The sequence below is a fragment of the Onychostoma macrolepis genome, chromosome 21 (assembly GCF_012432095.1).
Source record: "Onychostoma macrolepis isolate SWU-2019 chromosome 21, ASM1243209v1, whole genome shotgun sequence".
Classification (NCBI taxonomy): Eukaryota; Metazoa; Chordata; class Actinopteri; order Cypriniformes; family Cyprinidae; genus Onychostoma; species Onychostoma macrolepis.
This window is the reverse complement of record NC_081175.1, coordinates 25159084-25183058: the sequence shown is the minus strand read 5'-3', so window position 1 is coordinate 25183058 and position 23975 is coordinate 25159084. Positions and strand designations below refer to the sequence as shown.

Sequence of the window (23975 nt, the reverse complement as noted above, 5' to 3'; positions counted from 1 at the left end):
TATAATTTATTCCTTTGAAGCAGGAAGCTGAATTTTCAGCATCATTACTCCATTCTTCAGTGTCTCATGATCCTTCAGAAATCATTATAATATGCTGATTTGATGTTCAAGAAACATCTTTTTATTTATCCATCTATCTATCTATCTATACTACATTACTGTACAACACTGAGATGGAAATGGTCAGGAAAATTCATGTTGGTCAGGAAAATATTTGTTCGAAAATGACAAGATGAAAAAGTTTGCTTGTGTTCAGAGCACTGATCTTGTGTTGAGTAAATTTTTCCATCTCACAGAGACACTGTGCTATCTGTGTGAGAGCGACACACGCACGCGCACACACACACACACACACACACACACACACACACACACACACACACACACACACACACACTTACACACACAGAGTACATGTGTTAGGATTAAGAGTTCTACTAAATCTTGTTCCTCTTTTTCTATGACTGTGTGTTTGTGCTAGTTGGCTCTGTTATTTATGTTGATTAATACAAGCACGATGATAAATATATATGTAAACTAGGGTTTGTGTAGCATGTTCATATTTGGTTGCTAGGTTGTTTTGTCTGTGCAATGAGTGGTTCTAGTGACAGTGGTTAAGTTTAGTAGCGTTTCAGAAAAATATTTTTGAAACTTTATGTCTGGCAAATAAATATGTGTGTGTCGTTCTCTTATCTCATCCATTTCCTGTTGTTTTGTGATTAAAACTAATAAGTCAGTCTGGTCACTGTCTCAGGATGGGAAAAGAGAGAACGAGAGAGAGAGAATTAGTCTTGCCAACTGTCTTCCTGTGTCTCCTCCGTTCACCTTCCTGTGTGTGTTTGCTAGTGTCTGATTGTGTGTTCAAGAGCAGCTACACAACTGGACTCTGCCAAATCCAGTGAGGAAGATCCAAACCGTTTCCCAACCCTGCATGCATACTGAAAAAATGTGCATATCATGCTCAAGTGGAGGTCATGATGATTCATTTTAAACAGAATGACCTCAGTGACCCTGGCAGAGCTGAAGCTCAGAGCCAATGAAACCAAACATCATTCTGTGCTGAATACTGAACATTGGTTTGATTCTGGGACTGAGATCCGGCCTGGCATCGTGTGATGGGTTCGTCGTTAATTACCCGTCCTCAGCGAGAGGTCAACCTCAAAAGAGGTTTAGTGGGAAAGAAATTACACACTGCAAAGGTACAGAGACTTCATTTTGTCTATAATTTCAACTTCAGATGTGCATCCTATTTTTTTTTTTTTTTTTTGTAAACTTTATTGCCTACATATAAAGAATGCATAATAACTGTATATGATATTAGCATTTATACATTGCTGTTTCAAATTTTGGGTAACTAAATTTATTCTGCAAGGGTGAATTAAACTGATCAAAAGTGACAGTGGAGATATTTATGTTTCAAAAGATTTATTTTTCAAATAAATGCTGCTTATTTGAAATAGAAATGCAAATCAAAAATATGAAGCAGCACAGCTGTTTTCACCATTGATAATAAAGTTTCTTGAGCAGCAAATCAGCATATTAGATTGATTTCTGAAGGATCATGTGACACTGAAGACTGGAGTAATGATGCTGAAAATTCATCTTTGATCACAGAAATAAATGACATTTTCAAACATATTACAATAGAAATCAGTTATTTGGAATTGCAATAATATTTCAAAATATTACTGTTTTTATTGTGTTTCTGATCACACATATTTTGGTGATCAACATTAAAGAAAAAACAAACTTTTGAACAGTAGAATATTTGAACAATATTCTTCTGTGAGTATATATATCCTCTTTATTGCATTTAGAATTGTGGTAGGTCTTTTTAAATCTCTATTTATCTGTATACAAACCAAATTCCATTTATACGAACTTAAAACATGTAGACTTGCCTAAAACGTTGACATTTTTCTTGCTGCTTTGGAAGCACAGTTATTTCCTTCAGGAAATTCAGATCTAGTATTAGCATTACAGTAAAGCTCTTTAATTCAGTATGATTTGGTTTAATGAGGTTTTGAGAAGCCTTTTTATAAAGTGATCAAACAGTCATGTTTTGACCTGTTATGATCTTTTAGGAGTGTTCAAATGAGATGTTTTTTATTTTTATTTTTTTTATTATGGTACATTATATGTGCATAATTTCCAAAGTTCTTTTCAAACCAATGTTAATTTATCACTTTTGTGCTTTCGTGTTAATTTATCACTATTTTTAGATTTTAAAGCATCAAGTCACTGACTTTTCATTTTAACGTTTATATCTCGGGCAGCTTTCCTAAATAGGGTCAGATTTCTGAGAATAGGAGTTGGTGGTGGTGTGTATGTGTGTGTGTGTGTGAAGCAGTGTGTATTTTGTATGCCATGCGGTTTTGGATCTGGTTGTTTTGATGTGTTTTTCTGTTTTGGACTGTGTGTGTGTGCGTGGCATCTGTTTTGCTGTCAATATGTATTAAAAGTTGGCAATGAAGCCCAGCACGTTTAATGCTGAGACAGATGAAGAGATTAGTCATTACATTCATTTGACTTATGCTTATTTCCTGTGTATTTTAATTGCTGACATTTTTGTCTGATTATAATAATCTCAGGAAATGTGTGTGTGTGGTGGCTGATGTTTAGGAAAAGGAATTGGTCTTTCTAATAAGTGCTCTTTTATGAATGGGAGTGTTTGCACACACCTGAGCTGTGGTCTGTAGGGTGTTTGCCGAGGGAAATACTGCGGTGACGGAGTAAATCTCAACAGGTGATGTTTGTGTTCCTCTGGGACAGGTCTTTAAGAGGGTAAACACACACACTAAACACTCCTGCTGAGTGACTGTAAGGTGAACCCGAGTGCTTCACCTGAGCAGGTCCTGTATGTGTGGGTGATTTTAACATAACATTTTACAGGATGTTGATAGATTCCGTCTAACCTGAGCTGTAAAACATCAGATTCAATTACGGTGTAACTAGACACACATACCCACCTGAACAGCTAAAATGTCGACTTAACCAACAGAACTCAACCCATGCACACAATTCTATTTCTGATTAATTAAAAAAATAAGTCACTTTTGACAGTGTGCTACAGTCATTTTTTTTTTTACCATAGTAAGTGGCATTTTTAGACCTGAAACCCTTGAACTGTGGTAAAATCATTGCAGCACACTGCTTTGAGTGGATTATTGCTTTTTTTTTTTTATTGCAGCAGCAGCAATAAAAATAAAAGGGAACAGCAATAAAAGGCACCAATGTTCAGTAAATTCTGAAATTTATTAGGATCAGCATAATTTGTCCCCCCAGCTAATATAGTTTGTTTTTCTATCTGTAGACAACAGCAATTTGGTGCATTAATACAGAATTTAAAACTTTGAACATCCAATTGAATTAGAGTCAGAACTCAGAATATCAGAATCCATTTTAAAGATAAAGGTTCCAATTAGAACACACACACACACACACACACACACACACACACACACATACACATACATACATATATATATATATAAATGAACACTACTGTTCAAACGTTTGGGGTTTAGGAAGATGTTTTTAAATAAATTAATACTTTTATTCAGCAAGGATGCATAAGAGACATTTCCAAAATAATTTAAAAATCTTCCCGAACTCAAACTGCATCTATAATGAATATATTTCATTTTTAGAGAAGCATACAGCAAAATGTGCTACAAAACCAGTGTTGGTATAAATGTGCTGTGTAATGGAGTTCTCTGTCTATTTTTTAATGCTGTGCTTCTGTAAGTGGGTTACTGGGTCACAGTGTGTCTGCAGGTCTTGATTCCCTGCTGTGGGTCTAGAGCTGGCGGACGCCGGTGCTTGTGTGGAAAAACAGCTGCGACATCGCCTCCATTTACAGCTTTCCCACTAAATATCCTTAAGAAAATATATATATATACTTCTGTGCGAGTTTGACCCGTAGCTATTGCTTACTGAGGTAAACATTAGCTCTGCCTGCAAACACTCATGTTTTCCCCCCTAAATGTTGATATAAGCAGCATCTCATGTGTTTACATGAGAGATAGTATGTTATATACACACTATAGCAAAGCATTTGGTCTCAGTATATGTGCAACAAACCTTTATATTTCCAACCATTACCACATTTATTGATATCAAACCATCAAATTTTACCGCGACTGTGAAGTTCAGGCATGGTATTCATTTCCACGGCTAAATGATAACAAAATGTAATCTGCTAAATCTAAATTAAGATTTTTTTGACTGACACAGCACATTATCATTGAACTGTTAAAGTGTGTCATTTTAAGACCTATATATATATATAAAACAGCTAATTTTGGGGAAGCCTTAAAACATTCCTTTAGCGTTAAACCATAGCGGTGTGTTTTACTTTGGCAAACCTCATTGCTACTTTGACAGGGACCGGCGAATAGCTTTGGCTAACCAGATAACCTCAACGTGGTTCGGTGATTCGCATCTCTGATGCCGGGTTTCCACAGGTGCTTATCACAGCTCAGCAGGACAGAAAACTAGGAAGAATGGCATATAGTGTAATCAGTTTAATTATCACAGTTGCTGTGTAATTTTAGTACGTGCGCCTAAAAGATGCATGCATCTCTGATTATAGTTTGCTGTTCGTGATGATGTGTACTAGTAAAATGTGTTTACATGATCTTGTCTGTTGATATTACATTATCTGACGCTTGCCAAAGTCAATTACATGAGTTTTGATGTCTGATTTACAAATTCTGCAAATTAATTCACACTAAAATAAAATGATCTGAAGTCTTTGGTTATATCTGGAAACAACATTAAACAGCAAAATCTACTCTGTATTACTATATTTTTTGAATCCATGTGTTGAATGTGAATTACATTTACATTTATCAGACGCTTTTATCCAAAGCGACTTACATTGCATTCAAGTTACAGTTTTTACATTTTTATCAGCTCTTGCTTTCCCTGGGAATCGAACCCATGATCTTGGCGTTGCTAGCGCCACGCTCTACTATTTGAGCTACAGGAAAGCGGTGAATTAATTTTGTAATATTGCCAGTTATATTAGCTGCATTGTTTATTATTGTAGTCATAATGTGCAGTGTTTTATGTTTTCTTTTATGCCAATCCTGAGCATTTTATAGTTAGTTCAGTAGCACTTTATTATAACTTTCATTTAAATTACATTATTTATTTGGCAGACACTTTTATACAACTTATGGTACGTTATAGTTTTAGCTACAGGAATGCCATAATACAACAAAAATTAAAATAAACAATAAATAAATTATTTATAATTATTTATTTTTATTTTACAAAAATTATATATTTTTGTAATATTTATATTATTATTATGTATTATTTTATACAATATAACACATTTTATACTGTATACAAGATATTTTTTCAATATTATAATATTAACAAAAATGTATTATTTATTTTTATTTAATAAAATTAGTCAGAGAAAGTCTGTAGTGTGAAGTATGTTTGAGTTTAACAGGATATTAAAAAAACCCAAAAAGGTTTGTTATGATAGGACAATATTTGGCCGTGATGCAAAAAATCTAAATACTGAGAAAATCGCCTTTAAATTTGTCCAAATTAAGTCCTTAGCAATGTGTATTACTAATCAAAAATGAAGTTTTGATATATTTACGGTGGGAAATTTACAAAATATCTTCATGGAACATGATCTTTACTTAATATCCTAATGATTTTTGGCATAAAAGAAAAATCGATAATTTTGGACCATACAATGTATTGTTGGCTATTGCTACAAATATACCTGTTCTACTTATGACTGGTTTTGTGGTCCAGGATCACATACATACATATAAATATAAATATAAATATAAATATAAATATAAATATAAATATAAATATAAATATAAATGTATGTATATGTATAAAATTAACATTATCCAAAGTAATTTCAGAGGATGAGAAAGTTGTTGCATTTTAATAAAAGATTATGAAAGCAAATATTTTCTTTGGAACAATGTCCACTATTGAATCATTCAGAATTAGACCAGAAATGTGTATTAAAAAGTAAGTAGGGTCAAATTTGGTTTCATGTTGCCTTAATAATAAAAACTGACTCACTTCAGTTTTAAAGTTGCTCATTTTAGATCCAGATATTCTTTTTATTCGCTCTTTGCGAGTGGCAGTGAAATGAACAGACGGACTTTAATGTAAATACCTCAAGGAAAAATGTAAACGCTGTGCAGCATCTCAGCGCTGTCTTCTCTTAGACTAAATCAGACTGACCTGATCAGAATCACAGCGAGCGCTCGTGATAAACACTGTCTGTCTGCCTCATCCTGTCACTCTGTCTTCATGTAAATAAGACCTGCTTGAGATAATAACCAGGGATGTGTGTGTGTATGTGTTCCTCGAGTGATTTTAACAAGCTGCAGCTGGAGGTGATTTGCAGACAATGAAATTGTTCCTCAAGTTGATCACCTTAACACACACAAACACTAGCATGAGTGTATGTGTGTGTGTGTGTGTGTGCATTTAAAGCAGAACTGTGTGTGGTCTGCACTCCATATCTTCACCAGAGAGAGTGGAAAGGTTGTGTGTGTGAGAGATTTTGTAGACCGTGTATCCAGTGTTCGTATGGTCAGCCGACCTTTAAACACATGAAACACTTGGCTGGGTTTGTCGTTCTGTGGTCGCTCGTTCTGATGGTGCTTTAGGTTGCTGATGACATGTTTGTGGTTTTGTGGGCATAATGACTTTAGGGCATTATTGCATACAGCACAGTATACAGTACAATTTATAACGTACTAGTTTTAACATGCATACTGACATGAAGTTGTTGTCACATAAGTTTTTTTTTCATGTTTAATGTATTTATTTGTTTATAGATACCTTAAATTTTACTGTCCATACTGTAAATATTTGTAAATAAAAATTGTATGTAAAAAATGTATGTAAAAAAGTAAAAATATATGAAAAATGTTAGTCAAAAAAATTCATAATATAATATAATATAATATATACATTTTCTTATTGGAATGGAAATATATATTCAGTACTGAAATTTTTGTTTAAAATTAGTTTTAATTAAATATTTTTAAAATTAGATTTCTGGTAAAGATTTATTTATTTAATTATTTATTTGTTATATTATATATATATATATATATATATATATATATATATATGCAAGTATGTATTTTACTGTATTTTATTTTATTACTATATAAAATAAAGTATAATAAAACCCAAGAAGGTAAAACTATTTTAATAATATAATATAATATAATATATTAAGTGTTATAGTGTGAAAGCTGTATAAATGTGGTATTGTTTTTGAGGGACAGTTGTGGGTTTTTAAATGTGTTTAAAAACTAATTTTGTGTCTCTCTGTCTTTCTCTTTTTTTCAGCTGAGCCAGCCGATCTCCTAAAGATTTTAGATTTTCACAGTTTGCCGGAGGGTGTAACGAAAACTACAGGCTTCTGCACACACCGGAAGTCATCAAAAGGGCCTGATGTTGCCTACAGAGTCACAAAAGATGCACAGCTTAGCGCTCCTACTAAACAACTCTACCCCTGTGAGTACACACACACACACACACACACACTCACACATGAGCATGCATAAACCCATAAACACATGCAGGTGCACCTGTTTACTTTTCTTCTCCATCTTTCCAGTGTTTGGGCTGCTGCTGTCTGCTCAGAGCACACAGACACTGTGCCCTAAATAACTCTTTCAGAAACTCTTTCATCCTCCCATCCTCTGCAGACATACTGTATAATCTATTTAGACAGATGAGAGAGATGACGCAATATTCTGTTAATGTGACCGCATTGGACAAGAAACAGTTTCTATGCAAGTGCACAGATGCAGATGTTTGGCCAATGCATGGTACAATTTTATTTTAACATGAAACATTTTTTATTTTATTTTATTTTATTTTAAATCCTGGAAGTTTAAATGTAAAATAAATGTGTTTATTTTAAACAAAACAAAACACGGGAGGGTAAAAGTAGTAATTTTCACTAGTGCTCTCAGACTTTTGGACTTGACTTTTATGCAAATAACCATTGCTGCACCCCTTGCAAATGCAACATGTTCTTTTGTTTTCTTATGAATATCATTCAGGCATATTTCGGATCATGTAGGATCAAGCTTACGAGGCTAAAAACATGAAATTATACTATTAGGTGTATTTTGGGCTTCACTGTATGTGTCACTCTCTGACCTGTCTGTGTGTGTCTGAGCACTTCATCACTACACAGTGGGCCGCAGCCACGGTGCCCTAGAATCTCCTTTTGGCAGGAACTCTGAAAATCTCAAGAATTTGATGGAAGGAAGGAGGGAGAGACGAGGCAGATGAGGAGAGAGATGCAATACCAGCATAATGAGACTAAACTAGATGAGACTAAATCAAACTGACTCTCTTACTTCAGCTCACACTGACTGTGTTCCAAACTCTAGTCTGCTGCCTACATAGATAGTATTTTTAAGCTTGGTAAGCGTGTTACTGCTACAAAGGCTGTTCTAAATATATGTATATATAGCATATACATACAGTATAAAAATACTTAACTCCCCAATTTTTGCTAAAATCTAATGCATCACATAGCACAGTTTTCTTATTGGAGAAGGAAATATGTATGCAATGCTGAACATTAAAAAAAGGTTTTATGTAATTAAATTTGAAATAAATTTTAAGGCAAAGATAAATAATTATTCATTGATTGATTGTTATTAATTTATTGAAATTAAACAATTAAAAAAAATAAGCATATTTATATAATAAAACCCAGGAAGAAAAAAAGAAGAAATGTTATTTTATTTTATTTTACTTTTCCTTAATAAAAGTTGGACTTTTTCTAGATATTCCCTTCCATTATGCTTCATCTAGCCATTTATGTCCTTAAAAGGCAGCTCAGTATAGTTTGTCCAATGTTTACAGGTTTGTCTAGCTATTTAAAGGGGATTTGATTTGTACTTGACTTCTGTTGCATTTGATTTCAGCTGAATATGCTTACTCATTTTTTTGTCTTAATTCTAAAAAAACACATCCCTTCATTTCTAAATCATTTTACCTTTGAGGATGTCCCCAGCTGTCCCCAGAAGGGAGGTTTTGTCAGATTTAGCTCACTTCTGGGGATGATTTTGTCCCTTAAGTACAGCTAAGTAAACACACACGCCTGACTGCTTGAAAAATGTACAGGCAGAGTGAAAGCATATGGAAGAAATTAATCATCTATCGCTCCAAATACAATGCATCTGTTCTTTCTCTCTGTACACTTTTCACTCAGATGCTCAGGATTTACTTTACACACACACACACACACACACACACACACACACGTACACACACACACACACACACACACTAATGCAGCTGGCTAAGAAAAGCTCTCTTGGCCAAGAAGTTCTTATTCTTTTCTTCATCTTTTCTTAACTCCTCCTTCTCTTCTTGTCTTGCTCCTCCTCCTCATGCATACCCATAAGGCCATTGTCTTCCTTTTGTGGCTTGTCTCCAGGGTAACAGAGAGGGGTCGTAGGTCACTTGAGTTCTGGTGATGGTTTGTAAATCTGCTGGAAAGCCAAACATGATGAAAAACAGAGTACAGACAGATGATTGTTCCAGATTTAGACATATATATTTCAGACTCTAAAAATGATATGCACCAAAAAACAGCCTGATCTTAGCCAGTTTCCAAATCTGGTCTGATTTGCTGATTTTAAAGGGGTTTTGAGAACTTGGCCAGTCTTGAAAACCAGTTTAAAGACCAGCAAACCAGTTTAGACTACACTGTAAAAAATGAAATTAGTTTTTCACAGATGTAAATAAAACAAAGTTTACTGGAGTATGTTTTACAAGAAAATACTATTTTAATCTTTTTGCTTTTTTTAATTAAATGTAATGTTATTTTAAAATATAATCAAGGGAATTAAATTTAATTTTAAATTAAATTTTTTTTAAACTTTTTATTTTATTTTCAGTGTTTCTACTTCAAAATTTGATGTTTTATGTTTCCATTCATTGATTTATTACTACATAAAACAAAATAACATAATTTATGCTAATTGTTTTATTTTATTTTATTTTATTTTCAGTGTTTCTTCTTCAAAATTTGATGTTTAATGCTGATTTCTAAACTAGTTTTAATCAAAATAAATAACTTAATTGTAATTATTTTTAAGATCTATTTAAAACAAAATAACATAATTTATGATAATTGTTTTATTTTATTTTAAAATATAACCCAGGGAAGCAAATTTATTTTATTTTTATTTATTTATTTATTATTTATTTATTCATTTATTTTGTATTTATTTTTTTTTATTTTTTTTACTGTGCTACTATGTGTAATTCAATGTTTTAATAGCTTTTTCTTTGTAAGTATTTATTCAATTTACTAGCAATTTCTGACCGCCATTTTTTTCAGTGTAGTAGTTAATTCAAAACTTTTCAGTCGTACTTATAGGCATGACCAGCAGGTTGGTCTATAAAAGAGGATCTTGAAATCACTTCAGGTAGTGGGTGAAAGGATTCAGGAGTAATGTGATTCCTCAGCGTCCGTAGACTCCAGCATTCCTTTAGGTTTCTGCATAAAGACCTAATTCTGACTGGAGGGGAAGGGAGAGATGAGACCGTAGATATGTCGTCCTCTCTGAACTCTGGTTTTGTTTCATATTGCCCTGGTGATGGGCAGACCTCGTCTCCAGAGTGATGGCCCTTGGCTCTTGCCCTTTGACCTTCAGCTCTGTCTTTAACACAGGAAACCAGGACAAAAGCATCTCTTGTTGTCGTGTGTATTTGTGTGTGTGTGTGTGTGTGTGTGTGTGAAGCTGGTGCTTGTGTGAGCATGTAACAAACCTCATGAAATCATAAAAGCATCATGTAAAGTTTCAATACTTATACACACACTCTCATATGCATGCATGTTACAGGGTTTTCTGGAGAAGGAACAGACTGATCAAGAGTGACATGAAAGACAAATAATGAGAAAAACACACTCTTCTTTTCTCTTTTCTGTCCTTATCTCCTGTGCCTATTGCTTATAAAGCAGTAAAGCGTTCTAGAATTTTCTTATGAAGACTTATCAAACAATAAAGCGGTGATAAAAATTGTTTGGCTTCTCACAGCGGCGAAGTGATCTAGAATATCTGTTTCTGAAAATCACTTTAACAGCAAGGAAAGATCTAGAATATCTCACAAAGAATAAAACAATAATAGAATCTATTAGAAAGACATTTTGTGATTCAGAATAAATGCTATATTTTATTATTATTTAATGTCTGTTGTATATGGAAGTCCGTTTCCGCAAAAGGTAATAAAAAAGTTAATTGAGATTTTTTTTGTTTGACAATTCTCAAGTTTATATCTCACATTTCAGACTTTTTTTCTCAGAATTGTGAGATATAAAGTTATAAATAAATGATATTTAAATTGATCACAATTTCGAGTTTATATCTTGCAAATCTAACTTTTTTTCACAGAATTGCGAGCTATAAATGAGTAATTGCAAGTTCATAAATAAAAATTGTGAGATACAAAGTTGCAATTCTGAGACTGAGTCTGATATGTGAGATGTTAACTCACAATTGCAAATGTATGACTTTAATGGATTTATATAAACTTGCAATTCTGAGAAGAAAAGTCCAGTTGTGAGATGTAAACTCGCAATTACCTTTTTTTATTCTGTGGCGGAAACAATTTTCCATAGTTGTAGTATTTATTATTTGAATTTATTAGAATTTTTATTTTTAGTTCAGTTTTAGTTAGGGATGCACCGAATGTTTGGCAGCCAAAATTGTTCGGGCTGAAAATAGCAAAAAAAAGGCTCTTTCGGTGTTCGGCCGAATATGTGAAAAGACCAAATAATTTGTACCGAACAATGATGTGACATGATCAAATAGAGGCGTGCACTAATGCTGCAAACGTCTCTGCAGTGTGGAAGTATTTAAAACTTTCAGAAAAAGATGCAAAAATATTACAAGCACGAAACACCGACAGCGAGAGACTGCTTAGTGCTGCATCTCATGTCTCCGATGAGAAGAGGAAGATGTGATTGATATTGGTTACTGTATGATGATTGAAATCGCGAAATGTCCTTAAATGATTAGTAAATAAATTGCAGAATGTTATGTTTTCAAATACACGCACGGATTGCATGTAAAAGCGCTGCATGAGCTTGTGGCGCCAAGGGTTCAAAGTCCAAAGCGTGAGGAAAATCTGCGCTGAAACAGTGTTACTCGTCAGTTGCTCAGTAACATTTAAAAAAAATACAAATTTAAAGGCATGTGACAATGCGATACGTGCAACAAACATCTTCCCAAATTCGTAATGAGAACCATTCATAAATCTGTTGTCAACAAAAAGATGCACTGAGATCTTCCTCCGGGTTTCTGCCAAAAGCTGAGAAAAAGCAACAACTCCATCAACATTCATAAATGTTAGTATTGTAATTTTACTGTTGTTCTGTAGAATAAAATAAAAAAGTAAGACAATAACAATGAAAATAATAATTACTGTACAACCGCTCTATTAATACATTTATTATATTCACACATAGTGGTCAAATTGGGATCTGTAATATATTCTAATGTTTTAAAAGAATTCTCTTCTGCTCAGCAAAGCTGCATTTATTTGTAGAGTAAAAAATACATGCCTGATTCAAGAAAGGGGTTTCAAAAATGGCCAAAAAATATTGGTAACACTTTACAATAAGGTTCATTAGTTAACTACATTAGTTAACATTAACTAATAATAAACTGCACTTATACAGCGTTTATTAATCTTTGTTAATGTTAATTTCAACATTTACTAATACATTATTAAAATCTTGTTAACATTAGTTAATGCACTGTGAACTAACATGAACTTACAATGAACATCTGTATTTTTATTAACTAACGTTAGCGAAGATTAGTAAATACAGTAACAAATGTATTGCTCATGGTTAGTTCATGTTAGTTAATACATTAACTAATGTTTAACTAATGAACCTTATTGTAAAGTGTTACCAAAATATTTGGTAAAACTTACTAATTTTAAGTTAAATTGTGCTTTGTTGGTATAATGTCTGCTAGAATGTTACAAAATGTTCAGTGTTAAGTAAATATTTAGTTGTTTTGTAATTGATTTTTTATTTGAAAAGTAGAAAAAACGGTAAAAAGAACATTTTGGCTATTTAATTTGTGTAATTGTAAAAAAAAAAAAAAAAAAAAATGGTGGGAAAAAAATGCGAAAAACCGTGTTCGGTGTTCGGTGTTCGGTGTTCGGTGTTCGGTATTCGACCTTCGACCTTCGGCCCAATGTTTCATTTTGTTCGGCTTCAGCCAAGAATTTTCATTTCGGTGCATCCCTAGTTTTAGTGATTTTAGGACTTCAACTTAAACATATTTATTTCATTTAGTTGCCAAAGCAACATTTAAAATTTTTATAAGCTTAAATGTTTCATCTAATATTTATTTTTTATTTAATATCAGCTCTATTTATTTTAGTTAACAATAACAACACTGATTATGGAGCTCTAAAAATTACAAAATTACGGTAATAGCAAAATTACTTAGAATTAAACTAATATTTAAATGAAAACTGAAAATATAAGAATAAAAGCTAATTCACATGATTAATAAAAACTACAATAGTGAATAAATAATACTAAAATAACACTGGTCTCTTATAAAATAGTAACACAAAATCTAGAAAATATCTAGATCCAGAATATAATGTTCACTGTTTGCTCATTGACTGTTATTTAAATTAAGGTTGTTTTCAGTGGTTTTCTCTGCACAGCTTGTTTTTAGATAAATGCCTCCCTTCGATTTAAGAAATTTCCATTTCAGTCAGACATTAAATCTTGAGATTCGTCTGGTGGCTTTATTTTTTGACATTTATACACAGTGTGTGAAATTAAGCACTTAATGTAAACAAAAGCAGAAATGAACCTCTCTGTTCTTAAAGAACGGAGATATTTTATAAACCTGTGCAGATCAGACCTCAAATAACCTCATTAGTGTTTTATGAGATGAATGTTTTATGAGGTTTTTAGATATGTAGACTGTCTGTAATGGTGTGACTCGAGCAGAATTACATCTGAAGAAACAAAAAATATCTCCAGACATAAACAGAGGAGAAAAGGAGGAGTTAGACATGGAGACAGATTCCAGGAAGGCTGTCTGAGAGTTTTTAGTAACATGCTCTCTCTAAATCATTAGAAACTTTATGAAGTCCAGTAATGGACCCTAAACCTGTGCTGTTGATTAAAGCATAAACACACTAAACACTGCAGCAATCATCAGGTGTGTTTACTGCACACATGTATGGATGCTTTGTCTTTTGGATGACTGCAAAACTCACTTCCTGTCCAAGCAGCCTAGATTTTCCCAGAGGTCCTGGCGACGGGCATCTGTTTGGCACATGTTTTGTGTGTGTGTGTATGTGTGTGAGAGAAGTCATGTCTGTTTTTCTCGTTTTAGAAAGAGACTGTTTAATTTCACCCTTTTTTCCTTCTCTTTGTTTTTTCAAAGTTTGACTGGACTTAAAGTTCAGTCTTAAAGTGACAGTTCACCCAAAAATGTAAATCTAAAAGCTGCTCTTTTCCAGACAGGAACAAAGAGCTCTCAATCTTCAAAAATGACAAAAAAGCACCATAAAGGTCTTGTTTTCTGTCAGGTTTAGATTCAAATACGTTATCAGGTTAAAGGCGGTGACAGAAAGTTTGCATTTTTAAGCAAACAAAAGATTACATCTTGGTCTTAAATATACTACTATTTGGGTCTCTAGGATTTTTAATGTTTTTAAAAGAAGTCAGCAAGGCATAATTTTTATTTTTTATTTTATTTTGTAAATACAGTAAAATCTGTAGTATTGTGAAATATCATTACAATTTAAAATAACTGTTTTCTATTTAAATTTATTTGAAAATGTAATTTATTTCTGTGATGCAAAGATGAAGTTTCATCATCATTACTCCAGCCTTCAGAAATCATTCTAATATACTGATTCATGTTGACATTTATTATTATTATGAATGTTGCAACAATCTTTTGTAACATTATTAATGTCTTTACTGTCAGTTTTGATCAATTTGTTGCATTCGTGTTGAATAAAAGTATTAATCGCTTAAAAAAAAAAAAAAACTTCCTGACTCCAAACTTTTTTCAGAAAAATATAGTGTACAAATCAAATAGACCACTTTTATGATGCTTTACTGGCGTTTTTGGAGCTCGATAGTCCTCATTCACTTTCATTGTGTAAAAAAGAGTCAACTCTAAGATTCCCAAAAACATCTCGTTTTATGTTCCTCACAAGAAAGAAAGTCATAGTTTGGACTGGTGTGATGGTGAGTAAACAGTGACAGAATGTTCATTTTTCAGTGAACTGCTCCTTTAAGAATGTTGCTCGTATATTTTCCTCTCTGTTTGTACTTGTGATTCTCTCTCTGTTTGTTCTCTCCACCTCTCTCTGCTAGATGAATTAGAGTAATAAAATGTCTCTTAGGGAACAGCTGTTCTCCTCATTACTCTCTCCATCTCTCTCGCTCTCTCTACTCCCTCCCAGTAGATCCAAGACTCTTATCAACGCCGTTAGACACACACACACACACACACACACACACACACACACACACACACACACTGTTACAGAGTTTCCCAAAAATGTGCCAGAGATCCAACCGTTTTCCATTCTGCTCTTATCCATGTCAAACACTTTATCTTTGTTACCTGACAGCGTCTGTCCACTCATAGACATGATGTAATGCTCTGTCACACACTGTCCTCAATATTTTGCGCCAAGTAAACCCCCCAAAACACTTTGGATTTTCAAAAATAACACTCTCTCCCTCTTTAGCATCCATGTTTCCTGAGGACTTTTCCATCTTGGCGACGGTGAGGCCGAAGAAAGGCAGTCAGTCCTTCCTGCTGTCGGTGTATAACGAACAGGGCATCCAGCAGCTCGGTCTGGAAGTGGGACGCTCTCCTGTCTTCCTGTACGAGGATCACCTCGGCAAACCCGGCCCGGAGGACTACCCGCTCTTCAGAGGGGTCAACTTGGCAGACGGAAAGTAAGACACACGCACAAGCTGTGTATTAAATATGAAATATGTGGTGTGATTTTGTCACAGTATTTCACTGTCAGGAACGATTTTCTTGACACTGGAAACTTTAGGGCCGGTTACGTAACGTCTGGTTAGGATTTAGTGTGTTTGGTCTTCATTACTAGCTTTGATGTGCGACATAATTAATCTGTCACACTGGTGTGAAGCCAGCACCTGCACAGGTGAGCAGACGCAGGTGTGACGCCCTGTGTAACTACATAAACACTGCAGAAACACTTCAATAACACATATGCATATGGAAATATTTGCATAGATAGATAGATATATAGATAGGTAGGTAGGTAGATAGATAGATAGATAGATAGATAGATAGATAGATAGATAGATAGATAGATAGATAGATAGATAGATAGATAGATAGATGGATGTACAGATCTATAGATGGCTGGATAGACGGATAGACAGATGTATAGATGGATAAATGGATGGACCCTCATTCGTGTGTTTGTGTTTGTGTCAGGTGGCACCGTGTGGCGATCAGTGTTCACAAACAGAGCATCACTCTGGTTTTGGACTGTAAGAAAAAGGTGACACGGACACTATCCAGAAGCCCTCACCCCATCATCGACACCAAAGGCATTGTGGTCTTCGGGACGCGTATCCTGGATGAGGAGGTGTTTGAGGTAAGAAGCAGCTTCAGAGTCTTTCCTACAGAATATTAGTCAAAAAGTTCTTCACATCTTCTCAGAGCATCTCCTTCTTTATTGCTCTTTCATGGCTCAGCAGTTTGATGTGAGCCGTTGCTGTCTAAGAGTAATAATTGAGATACAGTAGAAGACAGATCTCATTTGCACTGGGCTGTGTTTCTTTGGTCTTGTTGTTAGGGTGTTGTGGGTCTTTAGCAGGGATTTGTGGACATTTGTCTGTGGTCTTCACTGAGAGATGAAATGTTTCAGCATCTCTCTGTGACTGTGTCCAGTGGAAATGTGAGAGATGTGTGCGTGTTTGTTTAGCACCTAGTTGTGGTTATGTAGTGCTAATGTAAGATTGTAGGGTTACCCAGTGGCACAAGAGTTTATAGACTGTCATGTGTGCTTGTGTGTGTAACGGTCAGGTCAACCATAAATGTTTAAAATAAGTATACAGTACATTGAAGTGTGGTTGTGCTTGTATTTGGCCAGACTGTATTGCTCAGAAAGACATATCACACTACTCATGTTATTTGTGCAGTCAGTGTGTCCCCTAAAGAAACATAGTGATAGTAAAACAATGAGATTGGATGAAAAATTATATTTAAAATCTTTTTCGTTCCCTCCCAAAACCTTTGCATTTTCCTTGTGTTTGCTTGCAAGACTTTTGTGACTGAATTTATATGAGGTGGTGGGAGGAAAAAGGACAATTGTTTTAATCTTTTTTAGTAACGCATCACTGTTGTGAGAGAATCCAAATATTTTGTGAGAAAATGCAACGTTTGAGTGAACGCAATGCCTTTGCCAGAAAATGGAAATAGTTTGCAAGAGAATGCAAAGTTTCTTGAGAGAAATGCAATAATTATGTGAGAGAATGCAAAATTTCTTAGGGAATGCAATTATTTTATGAAAAAATGCAAATGTTTTGCTAGAAAATGCAGTTTTTTGAGAGAAATGCAATACTTCTGCGAGAGAATGCAAATATTTAGCAAGAAAACGCAACGTTTCTTGAGAGAAATGCAATAATTTTGCTAGAGAATGCAAATATTTTGTGAGAAAACGCAATGTTTCTTGAGAGAAGTGCAATACTTTTGCGAGAGAATGAAAATATTTAGCGAGAAATGCAGTTACTTGAGAGAAATGCAATACTTTTGCATGAAATGCAAATATTCTAGAATATTCATTTTTGTGATGTTAGATTAGTCAAAAGCTAAGATGTTTTTGCACAATATTGTACAAAAATGCAAAATAAATAATGCAGTGCAGTATGCAGGAAGCAATTCTTTTCAGAAACACATGCAAATCCAAAACATCTTTGAAAATTGTATTTGTTGCTGTTTGTTTAATCTGTGTCTTGATAGCAAAAGCTGAAGGATTGTGGGATTGGAACGGTCGGTGAGTGGATGTGAGTCATTCAGAAGGACTGTAGGTAATGTTAGTGTTCATCCCGAGGGTTTTGACCGCAGACGCACAGGGTTCATGGAATGCTGATGTGTCTTTATAGTTTGGTCTACCTTTCTTTTTGAAGTTAAAGTGTTTGGAGAAAATGGAAAGAGCCGTGTGTATTTTTCCACAGAGCGAGACACAGAGTCACCACAGAACCTTAACCAAACCCCTGTCGTATACGCACAGCAAAATCATATTTCGTTTCAGAGTCTGCACGTGTAATTCAATTCCCTTAAATGCTGACACATTTCACTAAGATAAACAGAAAGAGAGAATAGACGAAAGACAGAGAGAAATAAGAGGGAATCTCAAAATCAGAGAGAAAATGAACAAAAAGCGTACGCTAGATGGTGTGTTATTTGCATGAAGTTAACCTGTTGGGTTTATTTGGATTTAAGTGCTTAAATTTCTCTAGTTGTTTCTTTAAAATGATATAAAAAACTGCAAGTTCCAAAACTTTGTGAGCTGCCTATTTAGACAACATTTTTTGCATCGTAGTCACTTTTTCTAATTATACTGTTTTCTATTGGCTGCATGTATACTTTATAGATAAGACAATCCCAGAATGCATTGGGATGAGCTCAGTGATTTCATCCAACATGGCAGATGAGAGACATTTTGACTATAAATAATATGCTTAATTTGTGGAGCTTTAATGGAAAATACTGATATACTGTTAATAGTTCTGTTTAGTTAAAATGCACTCAATATTTAACATCTGTGTTTTTATGCTTATTTTATGCTACCATCATACTAACATTATAAATGAGGCACTTTAACCCCCTGTAGCAGAGAATTTTGCATAGGAAAGCACTGTTTGCTTTATTATTGAAAAAAAAAAAGAAGTAAAAACTGAATTCTTGCTCTTGTTGCACAAATAAGTACAAAGAAACAGCAAGTAACACATTAAATTAAATTTGACATTTTAAAGTAGAAAGACTGAAATCGTGAAACATACTCTAATAAGCTTTGTTTTAAAGCTTCGGAAATGTTTTTTTATAATGTATTTATTTGTGTAGTGAGTTTCTGCGTTCCAAATGTAGACAGTAGACAGTAAAGCAGATGTTCATCTTCAATCTCCTGCAGCATCACACTGTTATCAGTTTTAGGTTTGTATCAGATGGAAAATATCTCACACACGGAGGCAAAGGTGATGTTTTTGTGGAAAGTTCTGGTCAGAATGAGGAGTTTGAAGCTTGTGTCTCATGACATCATTGAGGGGGTTTCCACAGCACATGTACAGGTCAGCAGAAGTGTGTGTGTGTGTGTGTGTGTGTGTAGGAGAATCTCTTAAATCCTACAGACGTGTGGTTGAAATTAGCATGATTCACATGTCACTCATTCCACTCGACTGCTTGATCTGTATCATCATTCTGTCTCACCTGACTGAAAGAGAAAATGAGAGAGGAAGAAAGATATTTAAAGAAAGAAATGCTTAATGTTTAGAGTTTCACTTTTAAAGAAGACAACAGCAGAGAGCTGACATAAAGATATGAAACTGCATTCTCTATACATTTAACTTCTATAATGTTCTGCATTTCTGAGTGGAACAAAATATTGTGTAGAAAATAAAGTGGGCAGGACTTGATAATCAGGATTTAATTGGTTGAAATGTGTTAGGCGGTGATATGATTTCTTATTATTTTTCCTATATACACCACTGTAAAAAATATTTTTTTAAAGAAATGCTAATTTTATTCCTTAAGGATGCATTAAATTGATCAAAATTGACAGTAAAGACATTATGTTGCAAAATATTTCTATTTAAAAGTAAATGCTGTTATTTTAAACTTTCTTTTCATCAAAGAACCCTGAAAAAAATTGCATTTCCACAAAGATATTAAGCAGCAAAACATTTTTCAACATTGATAATAATAAGAAATGTTTCTTGAACAGCAAATCAGCATATTAGAATGATTTTTGAAGGATCATGTTCAGCATCATTACTCCACTGAAGGCTGGAATAAATTACATTTTAAAATAGTTTGAAGCAGAAAACAGTTATTTTAAATTGTAATAATATTTCACAATATTACTGATTTTACTGTATTTTTGATCAAATAAATGCTGCATTTATACCATAAGAGACTTCTTTCAAAAATCAACCATAAACATTTGCATCCCCAAATAGTCAAGTAAAATATTTGTTTATTTTTCTTTAAAATAACCGTATTTGTTTACATATTTTGCAGTTCCATTTGGTGCTGCTTAAATTACAAATTGCAAATTTAAATATGCAGTGCTTGTATGTAAATTGGGTGAATAAACTTTCTCAGGCCGAATGAGGGAGAACATTAAAGGAACATTGCACAGATGTTTTGGTTCAGTAGTTTCCCGGCGTTCCAAATTATACTTTATCATGGTTCCTTGTGAAAACACAGTCTAAATAATCCATCATTCAATGCTGCAGTTAAGGAAGCTGAACATAAAAGACCAAGAAACTTTTGCTGTAGGGCCAGAGATTGCATGGAGAAGTGAAAGTGGAGGTGAGTGATGGAGAAAAGGAGAAATGAAGGAGCGAATGCTGACGCAGGACTGGTGGACAAAAGGAACGCAGGGAAAATGCAGTGGTAGACATGCCTGTTGCTTTTGGCAAAGATCTTAAAGGTCTCCAGACGCTGCCACAGTGTGTGTGTGTTCACGTCATTGGATGATTTTAGGTTTCTGTGGTTGTTTTGTTTTTTTTGACTCTTGAGAATGGCCAGACGCTGCCTGGATTTGTGTGTGTGTGTGTGTGTGAACCCCGTCACACGTGTGAGCGTCTGCATGCGGTGATTGCGGTCCCGAGTTCACCCAGATATTCAGTTGCTCTTGTGGAGCGTTTCATGCTGCTTCATTAAAATCTTTTGCGATCTCTCCCAGAGCGTGAGTCCATGTTCTAATGCGGATCACATGCGACCTGATTCCTGTGTCTTGGGCTGATGAGGTCATAAGCAGCTGCGAAGATGTCATTTTTAAACAAACCTAATAAGTACAAGACCTCAAGCTTTGAAACTGTGGTTCGACCGGATAGAGTGTGTTTGTGTGGGTGAATCTAACATGTCTGGGTCATATTGTAACTCCAAAATCAGTAGAAATTCACCAGTTTTAAGGGCTATTAAGATATTTAACATTGTATCTATATTTTTTTTTTTTGATTTCGGCTATACTTGCATGTAAAATTAGAGGAGCAACATAATATCTGTGTTTAACTGAAAACTAAATAAGTTTTGGGCAAACCCTAAAGATTTGTCGCTATGCGCTTTTTTGAAGAAGGGGGGAAAAAGTCAGTAGCCCCTCACTGCAGAACAAAAGATCCAGGGGGCGGGGTTGGATCCACATCCAGGGGGTGGAGATTGGTAGGTTTAGGGGTGGGGATGGGTGGGTTTAGGGATCAGGGGTGGAGACAGGTAGGTTTAGATAAATGTAAGGTGGGAGGAGTTGGATCTAGATCCAACCACACCCCCTGGATCTTGTGTTCTGCAGTGAGGACCATCTCGAAAAAGTCGCTAAAGGGGTCTGCAAAGTCGCTAAGTTGGCAACACTGTGCATCTCCATTTCTCCAACTATGGGCTAGGCCACGGGTCAAACAGAAGATGATTCAATTGCGCGTTAATAAAATTAGTGTTGTTAAAATGAATTTGCATTAACGCGTTATTAACTTTGACAGCCCTAATATATATACAGTATGTATTATATTCATTATATTATTTATTATTTAACCATATAATAACAGTAATAGTATAATACATAAAATATGTATGTATAAGTATATGTATGTTAATTATATTATAAATTATAATCTAATAATTTATATTTGTAATATGATATATTTGTAATTTTTTTTTTTAATTATAATATTAATCAAATAGATATGTAGTAAGATAAATAATATAATAATTTAATGAATGAATTAATTAATTAATTATATGCATGTGATTTTGGGCTGTAATATGAGTCAGACGTGTTTTCATGAGATTCATCAAATGCGAGTTTACAGTACGTGCACGTGTGTGTGTGTGTCAAAATGAAATATGGCAGGACAGAACGAGGAATCGAGATGTTTTCAAGTACTGAAGGGAACGTGTTGTACTCTGGGCTCCCTACCAGAAGAAGTCTGGGATCGTTCCTCCATTTTTGTTCATTTGCAGCAGCTCCGTCTATCGCCCCCTTCTGTTGACTGCAGCCATGTGACACTAATTGTGAAAAAGTTGTGTTGTTTTGAAACATTTGAAACGTGTGTGTGTGTGTATGTGTGTGTGTGTACAGTGTTTTGGCTGCACACGTCACCACAGGCAGCTGCTGAAACAGTTAGTTCGGACTCCAGAGAGAGATGTGGGGAACTTTTGGCGAAAAAGACTCGTATTTCAAAGTTGCTGACAATGCAATGTCTATTATTCTCTCTCTCCCTCTCTCTGTCCCACATTAATGTGATAAATTCCTCTCAGAATAGATCTGTTGTCTCTGTACACCTCTGTTTCTGCTTTCCTCTTGCCTGTTCTGCTGCTCTTCTCCTCGCACGCTATGCAAACAGAAATATTGTATGTTCAAATCTGGAGTAATGTGGAAAGTCCAAGGGATCGTTTTACAGACCTGATTTATACCGGTTGAAAATATTCATATTTGCAGATGACAGAGAAATGAGTAATAGAGAAGGCGACCGGTTCAGTTTGTACTATTGTTAGATTATGAGCAGAGGAGGATGAGTGTGATTAATCATAGCTTCAAGGGATTTATAAAGGACTATATATATTGTCTAGAACTGCCAAAAGTTTTATTTTAAGGTTAGGGCTCATCTGAATGTGTTTGATGGTGGTGAAATAATAATTGAAAGCTTACTTGTCAACAGATGTCTTATCATTTGTTTCGGATAAGAGCTTGTGCTAAAATTACCACTCTGTTATTATATTTAGTTTACATTAAGAACGGTAGATTTGTCTGTGTGTGTGTTGGGCCGGTTTGAAAGGTTTGAAGTGTGTGTGGATTTAGCAGACTCTGGATTTTGGATCTGAATCTGGTGTCAAGTCCAAACACATGTTTACACTGGCAAACAATTCAGAGCAACAGTCAGCGAGAAATGACTGCAGTCATTGTTCCTACAGTAAAGCCTTAGGAAAATGTCACAAGTGACAAAGAGAACAAAAACAGGGAATGAAACCAGGAAAGACACTGATGCTACTTAAGATAAAAAATACAGTTAAAACAGGAATATCGAGAAATTCTAATATACTGATTTGTTGCTCAAGAAACATTCGCAATGTTGAAAACAGTTGTGCTGCTTCATATTTTTGTGGAAACAATGATAAAAAATTTAGATTTTTTTTTTTTGATGAATATAATTTCAAAAGAACAGCATTTATGTGAAATAGAAATGTTTTGTGTCATTATGTCTTTACTGTCACTTTTGATCAGTTTAATGCATCCTTGCTGAATAAAAGTAATTTCTTCAATTAAAAAAAAGATGCCAACATTTTGAACAGTAGTGCACAACAGCGGCATGCTAATTTCATTTTACATGCATTTTTGAATATAAGCCATAATTTAATAATCTCATTTGCATTCACTCATTTGCTTGCAAATGCACATTTACATGCAAAGTACATGCATAATCACTAAAAATGAATGATTTAATGAAAAAGATTTAGCATCTGTGACTTATAACGCAGAGTGAGAATTCAGGCCCATCTGTCTCATTAATTTTTTTTATTTTTTTTTATTAAATTAAAATGTTATTATTATTATTTTTTTGATACACAGAGTGCAAATTTAATGCTGCATTTGTTGCATTTGTTTATTAAAAAATAATTATGTCTCCTAGATTTCCCATGTTACGTTATATGGCTACTAATGTTAAT

General features: G+C 34.3%; 1 protein-coding gene and 1 non-coding gene across 5 annotated transcripts in view; one reads left to right on the top strand and one right to left on the bottom strand.

Annotated features, from left to right (window-relative positions):
• Positions 1-23975, top strand: part of col5a1 (procollagen, type V, alpha 1) — a 96591-nt gene that overhangs the window by 16441 nt on the left and 56175 nt on the right. For all 4 annotated transcript variants that reach the window (XM_058758909.1, XM_058758908.1, XM_058758907.1 and 1 more), the window contains 3 exons: positions 7360-7527; positions 15799-16012; positions 16527-16689. In XM_058758909.1, coding sequence (XP_058614892.1) covers positions 7360-7527; positions 15799-16012; positions 16527-16689 — 545 coding nt within the window. The remainder of the gene's footprint in view (positions 1-7359; positions 7528-15798; positions 16013-16526; positions 16690-23975) is intronic.
• trnaa-agc (transfer RNA alanine (anticodon AGC)) lies at positions 4922-4996 on the bottom strand. The gene has a single exon. It is a non-coding gene; the product is annotated as a tRNA-Ala (tRNA).